General features: G+C 31.2%; 1 protein-coding gene across 1 annotated transcript in view; it reads left to right on the forward strand.

Moving 5' to 3' along the window:
- BANK1 (B cell scaffold protein with ankyrin repeats 1) overlaps positions 1 to 15819 on the forward strand; it is a 400016-nt gene that overhangs the window by 97119 nt on the left and 287078 nt on the right. Inside the window, exon 3 of the mRNA XM_051965591.1 lies at positions 7310 to 7464. Within this exon, the coding sequence (XP_051821551.1) occupies positions 7310 to 7464 (155 nt within the window). The remainder of the gene's footprint in view (positions 1 to 7309; positions 7465 to 15819) is intronic.

Raw genomic sequence — 15819 nt, forward strand, 5'->3', positions numbered from 1 at the left:
AAAACAACAATTAAACATTACTACTGTGTTTCAGAATAAAGTATGCTCTCTGAGGAAGTTCCTGTCTTTAAAATGTTATAACCAGAGTGGGCTTTTAAAATAAATATTGCTTGCAAGTTTTCTTCTCATTAAAACTGCAAACTGGTCAATAAATATAGATTAAATTTACATAACCGTGTACATAGTTGTCTGTAAGTTGTAGTCCTCATTTTACTTTCCACTGTAGATTCCCTCCATCTTTGAGGGTAGAACGTATTTTGCCCTTCATAACACAATGCCTGGCACATAGTAAGCATTTGATATATGCCCATTGTGAAGTGTGTGATTGCTTATAAAGATAGTCTAGCAAATGTTTCTTATTGAAATTATTAAAAGTAAAGTAAAGAATTATTAGACTAGATGACATTTAAGGTAATTTTCCCACTCTCATTTTTACTTTCATAGAATAACTTGTGTCTATATACATATCCTGTATAGAAGGAATCAAATATCAAAAACTACTATTCTTTTCATGGCTTTCTTTTTACTATAAAAGTGACCTTGTCAAGTTTAAATACATACACATATACTTATATGTATATACATATTTTCCCAAGATAATTGCTTTATCATTCACTTTGAACCATATCAGTTTATGAATCTGAATAATTATTATATATGACACTATCACATAAAAGCTACATAAAAGTTGATAAATCTCTGCATTATACATAATCAACTAAATTAGATAATTATGATGCTGAGACCATTTATCGGTGATAAACAAATAAAAACAGCTTTTAAAAAGTGCAGCTTATTTTTGTGGCAAGTTATTTTTTAGAATTGACCAAATTATCTTTTTTCCATGAAAATTCTAATAAATATTGAACTTGTTAAACTTTTTATATTTGTTTCTCTTTTTGTTCTATGACATCTTAAAAAATTGAATGTTATACAGAACATTAAAATTTTTCAAATAACTATTTTCTTGTTTATCATTGCTATGCAACAACTGGAGTAGGGTTTTATCTCATTTTAACTGAAATAGAGAAAATTCATAATTTGTTTATGGCAAAAAAAAAGCTGATGTTATATGAAGTGTAGAGGGAATCATTGTTTAAAAATTATTTTTCAAGTTTAAAATAGAAATTCAATGAATTTGAAAATGAAACAAGTAGATAATTTTGTAATGTTTCAGCAGAATCTGTAATTCCTGATTGCATTCTCTTTTATGGCCTACAGAATTAATGAGTACCTAAGCAGTCAGTAAGAATAAAGATGCAGAATTTTCTTTTCTTTAGAAACTAAACATCATATACATACACACACACACACACACACACACACACACACACACACACACATACACACATATATATAACTACCAATTACTACTCAATACATAAATTTAATAAGGAGGAAATATGTAAGCTTTGAAAGAGTGCTTAGGCCTGGAGAGACTTACACGAACTGATGCTAAGTGAAATGAGCAGGACCAGGAGATCATTATATACTTCAACAATACTATATGATAATCAATTCTGATGGACCCGCCATCTTCAGCAATGAGATGAACCAAATCAGTTCCAATGGAGCAGTAATGAACTGAACCAGCTACACCCAGTGAAAGAACTTTGGGAGATGATTAAGAACCATTACATTGAATTCCCAATCCCCATATTTTTGCCTGCCTGTATTTTTGATTTCCTTCCCAGGCTTATTGTACAACATTTCAGAGTCTGATTCTTTTTGTACAGCAAAATAATGGTTTGGTCATGTATACTTATTTTGTATTTAATTTATACTATATTTAACATGTATTGGTCATCCTGTCATCTAGGGGAGGGGATGGAGGGAAGGAGGGGAAAAATTGGAACAAAGGTTTGACAATTGTCAATGCTGTAAAAATACCCATGCATATAACTTGTAAATAAAAAGCTATTAAAAAATAAAATAAAATACTGGACAATCAAAAAAAAAAAAAAAAAAAGAAAGAAAGAAAGAAAGAAAGAAAGAGTACTTAAGAGCCTGTCTTCAAAACCTACCTTTTCTGCTATTCCTTTTCTCTTAGTGCTTTTTTTCTAGCTGAAATATTCTTGTAGCAATTTTTCCTTGATCTTTTAATTTTTTTGTATTGTTTTCTCTTTTCTGGTTATACATGTATATTAACTTTTTAATATACATTTCTTTATGAATCATGGTGGGAGAGAAAAATCAGAACGAAAGGGAAAAGCCATGAGAAAGAAAACAAAACAGAAAAAAGAAATGAACGGAGCATGTCTTTGATTTACATCCAATCTCCAAAGTTCTCTTTCTGGATGCATTTTCTATCCAAAGTTTATTGGGATTGCCTTGGTTCACTGAACCACGGACAACCACCAAATCTTTCACAGTTGATCATTGCACAATCTTGATGTTACTGAGTACAATATAGTCCTAGTTCTGCTTGTTTTGCTCAGCATCAATTCATGTTAATCTTTTCAGGCCTTTCTAAAATCAGCTTGTTCATTTTTTATAGAACAATAATATGTCATTATTTTCATATACCATAACTTATTCAGACATTCCCCAACTAATGGGCCACCTACTCACTTTCCAATTCTTTGCCATCATAAAAAAGAGCATTTTTGCACATGTGGGTCCTTTTTTCCCCCTGCTTTATGATTTCTTTGGGATATAGAAGCAGTAATGGCACTGCTGAGTCAAAGGGTATGCACAGTTTTATTATTTTTTTTGGGCATAGTTCTAAATTGTTCTCCAGAATATTTGGATCATTTCACAACTCTATCAATAATGCATTAATGTCCCATTTTTCTTTCTTTCTTTTTTTAATAGCTTTTTATTTAAACATGACAATGTTCCATTTTGTTTTGCTATGCTTTGTTTTATTTTCCTTTTCTGCTTTTCTTTTTTCTATTCTGTTTTTTTAATAAAAAAAAAAGAAAGAAAGAAAGAAAGAAAGAAAGAAAGAAAGAAAGAAAGAAAGAAAGAAAGAAAGAAAGAAAAGAAAAAGAAAAGAAGGAAGGAAGAAGGAAGGAAGGAAGGAAGGAAGGAAGGAAGGAAGGAAGGAAGGAAGGAAGGAAGGAAGGAAGGAAAGAAAGAAAGAAAAGAAAAGAAAAGAAAAGAAAAGAAAAGAAAAGAAAAGAAAAGAAAAGAAAAGAAGCCAGAAATCTAAGCAAAACTATTTTCCTAGTAAAATCTCCTCCAAATCCAGGAACAATTCCACTTTTGTCTTTTTATCCCCAAAATCTAGCAAAGTACCTTTTATGATTGTGCATATAATACCACAAATCAATTGTTATCAGTTTTACTGCCTGAGTGATGTTATTAAGAATGTATATAAATTGAAGAATGAGGGCTTTACCCAAATCTTCCACTGACTGTGTGATTTAGGGCAGTTTACTTAGCTTTCCTGGCCTTCAGCTATATGGTTAAAAAAAAAAAAAAAAACTAAATAAACTTCAATGATTAGTAGACAATAAAATTTTAATACATCTAAATCTAGTACCTTCATATCTAGACAAACAAAAAAAAAAGAAAGAAAGAAAAGAAGGTAAAGAACTAAGTAGAATCTTTAAAAAATTATGCATTGTGGACCTGACTATTAAATGAGAGTAGAAAAGATTATAGATAATTCTTAGCCATATTGATATATTTACAAAAATTAACCTTGCACAAAGGTTTTAAAAAGTTTACTGATCACAGTACAATAAAATTACATTTAACAAATGGTTACTGAAGAAAGGATTACAAGTAATTGAAGACTAAATAATTTAAATAATTGGTGAATAAAAAAACAACAAAAAATAAACAGATAATACCATGAAAGAAAATGACCAAAAAATAAATATGAAGAGACTACAACAATTTTAGAGTATGCAAAGCAATATTGAGGGAAATTTTTTTCCTCTCTTAAACTTTTGCATATATAAAAAGGAAATAATAGATAATGCTATATATAGCATTTACTTTGTACCAGACCTGCTAATTACTTTACAAATCTTATCTAATTTTATCCTCAAAGCAACTTTGTAAGGTAAGTATTATTATTATCTCCATTTTAGAAATTAGGAAAATGAGGTAGAGAATTTAAATGACTTATCCAGGATTATATGGCTAGAAAGTATCTGAGGTTACATTCGAACTCAGATCTTCCTGACTCTAGTGTCAGTATATTGCCCAGTGCGCCAACTAACTTAAAAAAAGTAATTTAAAGAAAATCAAAAAGTACAGAAATAAAATAATTTAAAACAAATGAAGAAAAAATAAGAGAAATTAGAATTTTTTCTGTCAACAAAACTATAACCCAACAGATTGACTAAGATTACAAAAATAAGAAATGACAAATGTTGAGCTTCAGGAAATAGGTGTGTTAATGTTGTTGATGGAGATGCTAATTGGTCTTGTCATTTTGGAAAGCAATTTGTCACTATGCCCACAAAGTCAATAAACTTACATACTTTTTGATATATGCCTGAAAGATGGGAAGGGGAAAAGACAAAGGCATACATACAAAACAGTTATTGCAGCTAGGTGGCATAGTAGATAGGATGTTAGATTTGGAATCAGAAAGACCCAAGTTCAAATATGGTCCCCAGCAAATCACTTAAACTCCATCTGCCTGTTTTTACTTATGGTAAACAAGAACAACAATAGCAACTCCCTTTTAGGTTTGTTATGAGAATCGATTGAGATGAAATATAAAGTCCTTTGCAAACTTTCAAGGACCTTATTAATGCAATTTCATTAACAGTTTTTTTTTTGTTTGTTTGTTTGTTTTGTTTTGTTTTGTTTTTTGTAGTGACAGGACTAGAAAAATAAAGTGATACCTACAATTTGAGGAATTACTGAACACATTATTATAAATGAATTTAAGAAAATTTTATGCACTAAAAAACTGATGATAAGCTGTGGGAATATTTATACAATTTATATGATGTAAAATAAACTGAGCTGAACCAGGACAACAATAATGACAAGATTGTAAAGACAAAGAGCTTTGGAAGACTCAGGAACTTTGCTGCAGTTATCAACCACAATTACAAAGGATCAATGATGAAATATTATCCCTTTTCTGACAGAGAGGGTAAACTAAAGATGTAGAATAATATGTATATTTGGAAAGAGCCAACACAAGAATTTGTTTTGCTCCATTATTCATTTTTATTACAAGTTTTCTATAAAGGGCTGAAACTCTGAATAGGTGCACTGGAATCAGACAACCGAGCACTTAAGGCTAATTACCTATTGAACAATACTCTATTAACATATGCTTGGGAAATGGCCCTTCTCACTATTCTGTGCTGGCTTGATCTTTTGGTGTGTACAGATAATTGTAGGAGGGATTAGGGGGTGGAGTAAGACTAGCCAGAGTCACTTTGGAGGAGGATGAGGAAGAGAGAGGAGATTGGTGGGGAGCCTCATGAAGGTTTGTCTGTCTCCTTTACTTCTCCCTAAAGACCAAGGACTTTTGCTGATCCTGAGTCTGACTGATCCTGAGATCAACAGGGAGCTAATTCAGACATCACAGTTTTCTTTTCTTTTTTTTCCCCTACAGTTGACAATTAAAACGAGAATCTCATGCCTTTTTTAGGAGGTGGGGAGGGAAGTGAAAAGTATTGAGGAAGGGACTATGACTCTTATTATAGCTTGACAAATGAACTAGATAAGAGTCATATAACTCTTGTCTTATTCTTTTATCATCCTTATTACTTCACCATTAGAATTTAGAAGAACAGCTGATATTCCTCCTAAGAATTTTGTGAATAATATTAATAACAGTTGCATAACACCTTGAGGAAAAAATAAAATGTGTAAATGAAAAACAATAAAGAAAAATAACAGTAATTCTCCTTAGGAGGAATCAGAAAAAAACAAATTCAAACTGCCTAGGTTTGGATCAAATAGTGTCTTAGTTAAAGAAAATTGTATATGTCAACTGCTGACAAATAGTAGTAGATGTGAATACCAACATTCAGAATAGATAAAGTCTAGATTAATGCTTGTTTGTATTCAAACTATTACATAAAATGCAAGGGCTGGGACAATACCAGTTTTGTCTTTTTACCTCCAATGTCTAGAAAAGTACCTTGTTTGATTGTGCATATAACACCCCCAAATATTATTATTATATTATATTTATTACATTATTGATAATATTACTCTTATATTAGTATAATTATATAGTTATATTTATAGCACTTCATTAATATGAAAATCTATAGGTCAAAAGTTTGACAATAGTTCTGTGAGTGGGCACTATAGATGTCATCTCCATTTGACAAATGAAAAAAATGAGACCAAGATAAGTTAAGAGACTTGACAATGGCTAATTTGGAAAACCCAAGATAGAATTCCATCCCTGATTATGGGATTCTGTCATGGTCTTCCATCCTCCAAATTTAACACTACTGTGGACAAAAGAAAAATGATACCATCAAGATATATATAAAAAAAAAATTAAGGAAATCTTTTATCACATGTAATGTTCTTCTCTAAAATATAATGTTCTCTGTGAGCAGATTTCTTGGGGGACTTCTGGAGGCAGCCTTCATTTCAGTTCAAAGTAATCACCCTGAATGCAGCCAGGAATTAAAGTCCAAATCCTTTATTTTTTTTTTTCCAAGTACTGTCTCCTTCCTTGGGTCTGGTTAGCTTTCTTAGAGGCTTATCTCTCTCCTTTGGTTCCTGCCACTAGTCCTTTGCCTCTGCCAGCTTCTTCCTCTAGCTTCCTCCAAATGTCTCCAGCCAGCACAAAGGTGGAAGAAGGAATGACTTCTGAATCCTGTTTGAGGCTTATATGTGCTCTCTTAAAGATGCAAATCTTGTACAATGCTAATAAGTATTAAGTACATTAGTGAACTAGAGAATTGTTAAGTAGCCTGCTAAATTAGATAACTGACTTAGCATCTTGTAAGAATCCTAACAATCACATTGTATAGTTTTTTGTTTGTTTGTTTTGTTTTTAAGGAGTTGTTTTAGACTTCCAGAGAATAAAAATGTGTAGAACAGTTTTCATTTCTACTGGTGGAAAGAATGCTGGGGTTCATAAAAAACATAAACCCAAATTTAAATTAAGGTATTTTCTATCCAGTTAAGCTACATTTTCCTTATAGAGCCATGTTGTGTTCATCTATGCAAACCCCACATTACCTAGCATAACAGCTTTCAAAAAATAAGTATTTAATAGATGTTTGTTGTATCAATTATTTAAATTTTAACCATCTTATAAAATATTTTGCTGAATTAATTATTGAATTATTAATCCTACTGATATTTGGAAAGGATAAATTAACCATTTAAATAACTTAATTCAATGCCTTTTTTCTAGGTTCCCAGAATTACTTTGAAGTTAACAATCCAATAGAAATAGGAACGGAACTCTGTATAGAAACAAATATGACAACGGAGACAGGGGCAGCATCTAAAATGCCTGAAAATAGTATGTCATCAGTGCTAGTGCTACCAACTAAGATATCCTGTGAGGTAAGTTTAATACATTTGTAGCTACCTGATACTAATATCATCAAATTATAGATTTGGGGGCATTTTTTTGGATTCTTTGATTTCATCAACTGTTGTTTGATTATTTTATTTCATAGACTATTTTCTGCTGAAGTTTGTACTAGAATCCTAGATTCTTGTTTATGTTTTTTTTCAAATAGAGGAGAAACTTCTCAAGGGATATAACTAATAGTCCATCATTTTCACCATATCCATTATTATCTATTACTTAGGTGACATTTTTGAGTGCATTCAGTGTAAACTTTGATTCACAGTGTAGTGCTAGCTGTTCTTTAAGAAATACCATAAAGGTGAAAGCGATAGTCTCTGCTGTTCAGAAACCTAAATTTTACTTGGGAAAAAATACTTTTGAGCAATCTCCAATTTACTGATAACAAAATTAAGGATATTTCTATAATATGAATGACTTGTTGGCACTGTGCTAAAAGTAGGGTCTTTTTGATAAGATTCTGTAAGTTTCCAAATTGCTTTCTATGATGCATTGTTGACTAGTTTTTTTTTTTTTTGTTTCTGCATATGATATTCCTTAACATGCTAAATATTATCCATATTATAGATATGATCTATTTTATATTCTTTTTATTGAGAGGCAACAGACTATTGGTTAGAGAATTGTCCTTGAAGGGAAAAAGACCTGAATTCAAATTCTACCTGTGACACACACTAGATGTATGCCTCTGGGAAAATCACTTAACTTCTGGGGCATCCCAAGTAATCCTCTAAGATTGTAAATTGCAGAAGTCATGTAAATCAATATTAGCAGAAGAATTTGCAGTCCGAGTTCCTTATTATGAATAAATTACATATTAGGTACTATCCACCATTATTTTATCATCTTGTAAGATCCTATCAGCCATAGTACTCCACTTCATCCCTACCTTATGCAACTCTGAATGGAGGGTAGGTCATGAACCCAAGACCCTCAGTTTTAGGAAGGTTTACATTTTTGACATCTAATTATTCACCTATGAAAATTCACTGACTTCTCTATCATGTCCTCACATTGTGTATCTTGAATTCCCTATCCCCCATTTCTCTATTTTTAAATTTCCTTTTATATATTGTCTTTTCCCATTTGATTATAATAGGGTCTGTTTTTTTTTCCTTTTTTTTCTTTGTATCTCCAAAGTTTAGCATAGTGCTTGGCACATAGTAGTCACTTAATAAATGTTGGCTAACAAACTGGTTTTCGTTATATCAATGTACTTATAAATTAATTACTATTTTTTTCATTTTATATATATATGAGTTGATATAAATGGCTTGAGATCTCTTGTTAGACAATGAATTTGTGATTTTTTTTTTATTTTCACAAAAGTATGTTTGAATTTCATAAACCTTTTAGATACTCTTTTGGACTTCTTCCAATAAATAAATGAATGAATGAATGGGAATCATCTATTAGGTGTATATCATTTTATTAGATGTTTTGGGAATTAAACATACATGATCTTAGCTCTCAAGGATGGTCAAGAGAGAAAGTGACATAGTTAAATAGAATGTTAAATGTTGTCAGCACTAGGTCTTTAAACCATTAAAAAGAGAACGAGTATGAGATTGTTATGTGTTAAAATATAATCAAGAAATATTGTGTGTGAACAACATATAATCATGTGAGGAAATATAAGAACTGGAGGCAAGAGGAGCAGAGGAACTTAATGAAGAGAATTGGGTTGTAGATTAACAGAGACAGAAAAACAAGTGCTATGGAAATGAATGTTTTATTTCTTAAGTTCTGAATAAGATATTGTTGCTTATTTTTTAAATTGTTGGAATGGAAATCTAGTCTGGGATAACAGAGGATATCATATAGGTCCAAACATTGGGCAAAATCTGATAAAATTAAATATAATAGAGATAAATATAAATGATTACAATTGAGTCAAAACACTTTCATAAATGCAACATAATAGGGTAGTGTTGAAATATAAAAAAAAAAAATCCAGAAGTTTGAATAAACCATAAACTAAGAGTAAATCAATTGTGTGATTTGGTAGTCATAAACTAATTATAAGCTAGATTAAAAAACATAGATTATGAGTTCAATATGGGGAATCACATTTTAGGAAAAAAACATTGAAAACGTAGAGAGCATCCTGAGAAGTATAGCCAGGATTGTGAAGTATCTAAATCTCATGCCAGTGGAGGGAACTGGGAATGTCTAAAACCTTAATAGAGGAATACAGTGGGGACAATAGTCTTCTCTTCAAATATTTGATGGATTTTCTCTTCTGTTCCCTGAGCACAGAAATGTGGAAATGGCAAAGAGATAAATTTAGACTTATTGTCAGGAAAATAAGAACTATATAGAAGTTGCATGGGTTATATTAGGTGTTAATGAGTTTCTTCCTACTGGAGGTTGTCAAGCAAAGAATAGATTACTATTTTTTGGCTTTAATGTAGGGGTGATTCTTTTTCAGGAACTAACACTCGACCTCATTTCCAAATGATATTCTGGCCTTTAAGGCAATATTAAAGAGCTTACAGATTACATTAAATGAAGCAGGGTCCTAAAATGGAAGTAATATTTTAGGAAGATACTTTTTCAATTGAATGCAGAATATATTTGAGAAAATATTCTTCAATGTTTCAATGTTCAAAAAAAGTCTAATGCAAATAATGGATCACTCTGATATCTTGTCATAAGATAGAGATAGCCCTGTATTCTTAAAGACACAAGCTGTGATTGAATTTATCAGTCAGATAGAGCTTCATGTACAGACTTACTCTTATAGAATGATGTGTTTCTCCTCCAACAAGAAATCTATCAAAGTACAGGTAGACAGCATTAGAAGATTGGTTAGAGAAACTCCAGAAACATGGGAGACTTGAGATCTGCATTAGTAGACAGAGATTGACTAACAAAATCAAAGATATCTCAAAGTATCAATATAAAATGAAGTAGTTAAAAGTTTAAATCCCAATGGGATGATGAGGCTGGAAAAATGATAAGAAAGATTTGAAAGCAAAAAAAAAAAAAAAATGACAAGATTTGGTAACTTATCTTTTCACTAAATGCTTAGAAAAAGGAATTAGATAAATAATTCCAAAGTTTCAAACTTAGTTGACAAGGAAACAATGACATAATTGATAGAAACAGAAATATTAATAGATTATATATATAAAAAACAGCTTATATAACTTGAGAGTTGGATGAATCTTCATTTCTGCATTGTTCAAAGAAATCATTTGAAATAATTGAGCAAAATCAACTCCTTTCACCTTCATTTTTTTTTGGTTGTGAGCCACTGAAGCAATCTGTGCAGAAACCTCCCTATGTCTTCATCTTAGTAGGTATTGAAGAACTGAAGATAAGCTTGTTGACCTATCTTTGCTATGCTATAAGCATTACATAAGCATATCTTTTTCCTCAACCTGACCACTGTTATAGTAATTTGATAGTATAGATTATCAAGATCTCAGATGTTCCTTCATGGAGTGATGCATTTGTGTCATCCCATTTTGAAATTCTTAACAGAGGTGATTGAGGTCCATGTATTAGAAAGTTAAAATGCCTATCATCTATAGTTGCTATGAGTTATTTTTAAAATAGTGATTGCCATAGATTTTAGGCTCATAAAATTTGTAGCTAATGCAAAGGAAGATGAGACAGCTAACAGAGTAAATGACAAAATCAATATCCAAAAAAGATCTTGGCAGGTTAGCACTGGTTTGAAACAAATAAATGTAATTAATTGAGGAATGCAAACTTGGGTTCAAAAAAGCCAACTTCATAGATATATGATAAAGAAGGCATGATTAGACAGTATATTGTCTGGAAAAAAAAAAGATTTTGGTGCTTTAATAGACCATAAACTCAATATTAACAGACAATATGATATGGTTGCCAGAAAAAAAATGATATCTTAACTTGATTTGAGAAGCAGTAATAAGTAAGTGATTATCCCATTGTACTCTAATTTGGTCAGACAGTATTTGAAATATTGTGTTCCGTCTAGGCACTTAAGATAGACTTATCCAGCTTAAGATAGACAAAGATAAGTTGACAAGTATTTTGATGAGGGCAGGCAAAATGGTAAAGAGTCTTGTCTATGTTTCAATGAGGATAATAATGAAAATAATAATAATTATTATATACATATAATTTTTATTATACTTATATAGTTCTATGTTCCAGACACTATGCTAAGCGCTTTATAATTACTAAGTCATTTGAAACTCACAAAAAGCCTGGATATCTTATCCCTTTTTTACATATAAGGAAACTAAAGCAAACAGGTTGTGACTTGCCCACGGTCATAAAGAAAGTTTAAATGTAGCCACTAACACTAGCTGATCCAAATATGGCACTCTATCCACTGTACACCCTACTTCCCTTATTACATTTAGTAGGAATTGGGAGTATTTAGCTAGGTCATGACTTGTGGAGGTCAGATCATTGTGTTCAACTATTTGAAGAATTGTCATGTAAAAGAGGGAGAAGCCTTTTCTATCTGGTCCCAGAAGACAGAATCATAATAATGAAAGTTTCCCAAATCCCTATAAAACAGAATTTGTGACATAGGAAAACAATTCATTGAACAAAACAACTCATTTAAAAATTCAACTAGTCAAATGCAAAAGGAACTAAAAAATGTAACTAAAGAAAATAATACAATAAAATTAAAATTGAACAAATGGAAATTAATGACTCAATGACACATCAAGAATCAAACAAAACCAAAAAAAAAGGAAAAAAATAGAAGAAAATGTATAATATAATATAATATAACAACTGATCTGGAAAATAGATCAAGCAGAGACAATATTAAGGATTATTGGAATTCCTGAAAACCATGATTTAAAAAAAAAAGAGCCTACACATCATCTTTTAGCAAATTATCAAAGAAAACTGCTCTGATGTCCTAAAGGGTAAAATAGCCATTAAAAGAATTTATTTAAGGCCTCATTTCCAAAATATATAGAGAATTAGCTAATTTAAAAGAAATCAAGCCATTCTCCAATTGATAAATGGTCAAAGGATATGAACAGACAATTTTCAGATGAAGAAATTGAAACTATGTGTAACCACATGAAAAGATGCTCCAAATCACTATTGATCAGAGAAATGCAAATTAAGACAACTCTGAGGTACCACTACACACCTGTTAGATTGTTTAAGATGACAGGAAAAGATAATGATGAATTTTGGAGGGGATGTGGGAAAACTGGGACATTGTTGGTGGAGTTGTGAACGGATCCAACCACTCTGGAGATCAATATGCAATTATACTCAAAAAGTTATCAAGTTGTGCATACCTTTTGATCCAGCAGTGTTACTACTGGGTTTATATCCCAAAGACATATTAAAGAAGAGAAAGGGACCTGTATGTGAAAAAATGTTTGTGGCAGCCCTTTTCGTAGTGACTAGAAACTGGAAATTGAATGGATGCCCATCAATTGGAAAATGAATAAATTGTGGTATATGAATGTTATGGAATATTATTGTTCTGTAAGAAATGACCAGTGGGCTGAATACAGAGAGGGTTGTAGAGACTTACATGAACTGATGCTAAGTGAAATGAACAGAATCAGGAGATCTTTATACACTTCAACAACTATATGAGGATCAGTTCTGATGGAAGTGGCTGTCTTCAACAATAAGAGGATCCAAATCAGTTCCAATTGATCAGTAATGAACAGAACCAGCTACACTCAGCAAAAGAATACCTAGAAATGAGTGTGGACCATAACATTAGCATTTAAACTTTTTCTGTTATTGTTTGCTTGCATTTTTGTTTTTCTTCCCAGGTTATTTTTTACTTTCTTTCTAAATCTAATTTTTCTTGTGCAGCAAGATAACTGTATAAATAAATAAATAAATGTGTGTGTGTGAGTGTGTGTGTGTGTGAGTGTGTGTGCACGTATCATATCATATATATATATACATATATATTGTATTTAACATATACTTTAACATATTTAACATGAATGGGACTACCTGCCATCTAGGGGAGGGGGTGAAGAGAAGGAGGGGAAAAGTTGGAACTGAAGTTTTTGCAAGGGTCAATGTTGAAAAATTACCCATGCATATGTTTTGTCAATAAAAAAGTATAATAAAAAAAAAAGAATTTATTGATAATCTCCTAAAAAAGATCCCAAAACGAAAACTCCAAGGAAGATTGTAACTAAATGTCAGAATTATTGGATCAAGGAGAAAATATTGCAAGCAGCCAGAAAGAAACAATTCAAATATCAAGGAACCACAATCAGAATTATTCAGAACCTAGCACTTTCCACTTTAAAGGATAAAAGAGCCTGGAATCTGATATTCCAAAAGACAAAGGAACTTGGATTGCAGCCAAGAATCAATTATCCAGCAAAATTAATCATTAGCTTTCAGGGAAAATGATGGACATTCAATGGTACAGGCAAATTTCTTTTATTTCTGATGTAAATACCATAGCTGAACTGAAAATTTGATCTCCAAATACAGAACCCAAGAGAAGCATAAAAAAGTAAAAAGACAAGACCTCTTGAGAACTGTGTCATTATCATAGATATATTTCAAGGATGCAGTTATAATTTGATTTTATTGTGATAATATGAAAAAGAAACTAGAGGGGAAAGGGGGATTGCACTGGAAGAAGTGGAAAACAAAAGTAAAATAGGTAAATTACATCTAATGAAGAGTCAAAAATGACCTAATATAACTGAAAGAAAGAATGGAGGGGGATGAACATTGTGTGAATCTTACTCTCATCAGATTTGGCTCAAAGAGAGAACATAAAACATTTAGCTTCACAGAGAAACTTGTTTCACCTTATAGGGAGGTAGGAAGGGAAAAGGGAAAGGTAAGAGGGAGTCTAATAAAAACGAAAACAGAAATAATAGGGGAAATGCATAAAGAAGGGGAAGGGTCTGTAAAAGAGGAGGGCTTTTTGAAGGAAATGGTGGTCAGAAATAAAATACTGAGGAAAAGGGAAAGGGGAAAAATAAGAATTATAGAAAATACAAAATTAGTAACTTTAACTATAAATGTGAATGGGATGAATTCTCCCATAAAATGAAAGCAGACTATATTGAAAGCCAGAATCCTACAATATGTTGTTTAAAAGAAACACATTTAAAGCAGAGTGATACATACAGAATTAAGATAAAAGCCTAGAGTAGAATCTATTATGCCTCAGTTCAATTTTAAAAAGCAAGGATAATGATCCTCATCTCAGATCAAGCAAAAGCAAAAATAGATCTAATTAAACAAGGTAAGAAAGGAAACTATATCTTGCTAAAAGTTACTATAGTTAATAAAGTAATATCAATACTAAACATATATGTACCAAATGGTATAGCATCCAAATTCCTAGAAGAGAAATTAAAAGAGCTGCAAAAAGATATGGAAAGCAAAACTATGATAGTGGGGAATCTCAACCTTGCTTTCTTAGAAATAGATAAACAGAACCATAAAATAAATAAGAAAGAAGTTAAGGAGGTAAAGAGAATTTTAGAAAAATTAGATATGATAGTCCTTTGAAGAAAATTGAATGGAAACCAAAAGAAGTATTCTTTTTTCTCAGTGATTCATGGAATGACACAAAAATTGACCGTTTTTTGAGCATAAAATCTCAAAATCAAATACAGAAAGGCAGAAATAGTAAATGCATGTTTTTCAGCTCATGATGCAATAAAAATTACATGTAATAAAAGGCCAGGTAAAATAGACCAAAATTTAATTAGAAACTAAATAATCTGATCCTAAAGAATGAGTAGGAAAAACAACAAATCATAGACACAATCAATAATTTCAACTTCCTAAAAAAAAAATCTCCAGGGTCAGATGGATTTACATCTGAATTCTACCTAAATATTTAAAGAAAAATTAATTCCAATATTATGTAAACTCTTTGGAAAAATAGGGAAAATGGAATCCTACCAAATTATTTTTGTGATACAGACATGGTCCTGATATCTAAACCAGGTAGGGTCAAAAAAGAGAAAGAAAATTATGGACTGATTTTCCTCATAAATATTGATTCAAAAATCTTAAATAAAATTCAGCAAAGTGAATACAGCAAGTTATCCCCAGGATTTTGCAACCATGACTCAATAGAATTTATACCAGTAATTCAAGGGATGTTCAATATTAGGAAAACTACTAGCATAATTGACTATATCAATAACCAAACTAACAAAAGTCACATGGTTTTTATGTAATATAGATGCAGAAAAAGCATTAGATAAAATCCAACACCCATCCCTATTAAAAACACTAGAGAGTATAGGGGTAAATGGAATTTTCTTTAAAATGATCAATAGCATCTATTTAAAGCCATCAGCAAGCATCAGATGTAATGGGATTAAATTAAAATCTTACCC

This window comes from Antechinus flavipes, chromosome 6 (genome assembly GCF_016432865.1).
Source record: "Antechinus flavipes isolate AdamAnt ecotype Samford, QLD, Australia chromosome 6, AdamAnt_v2, whole genome shotgun sequence".
Taxonomy (NCBI): domain Eukaryota; kingdom Metazoa; phylum Chordata; class Mammalia; order Dasyuromorphia; family Dasyuridae; genus Antechinus; species Antechinus flavipes.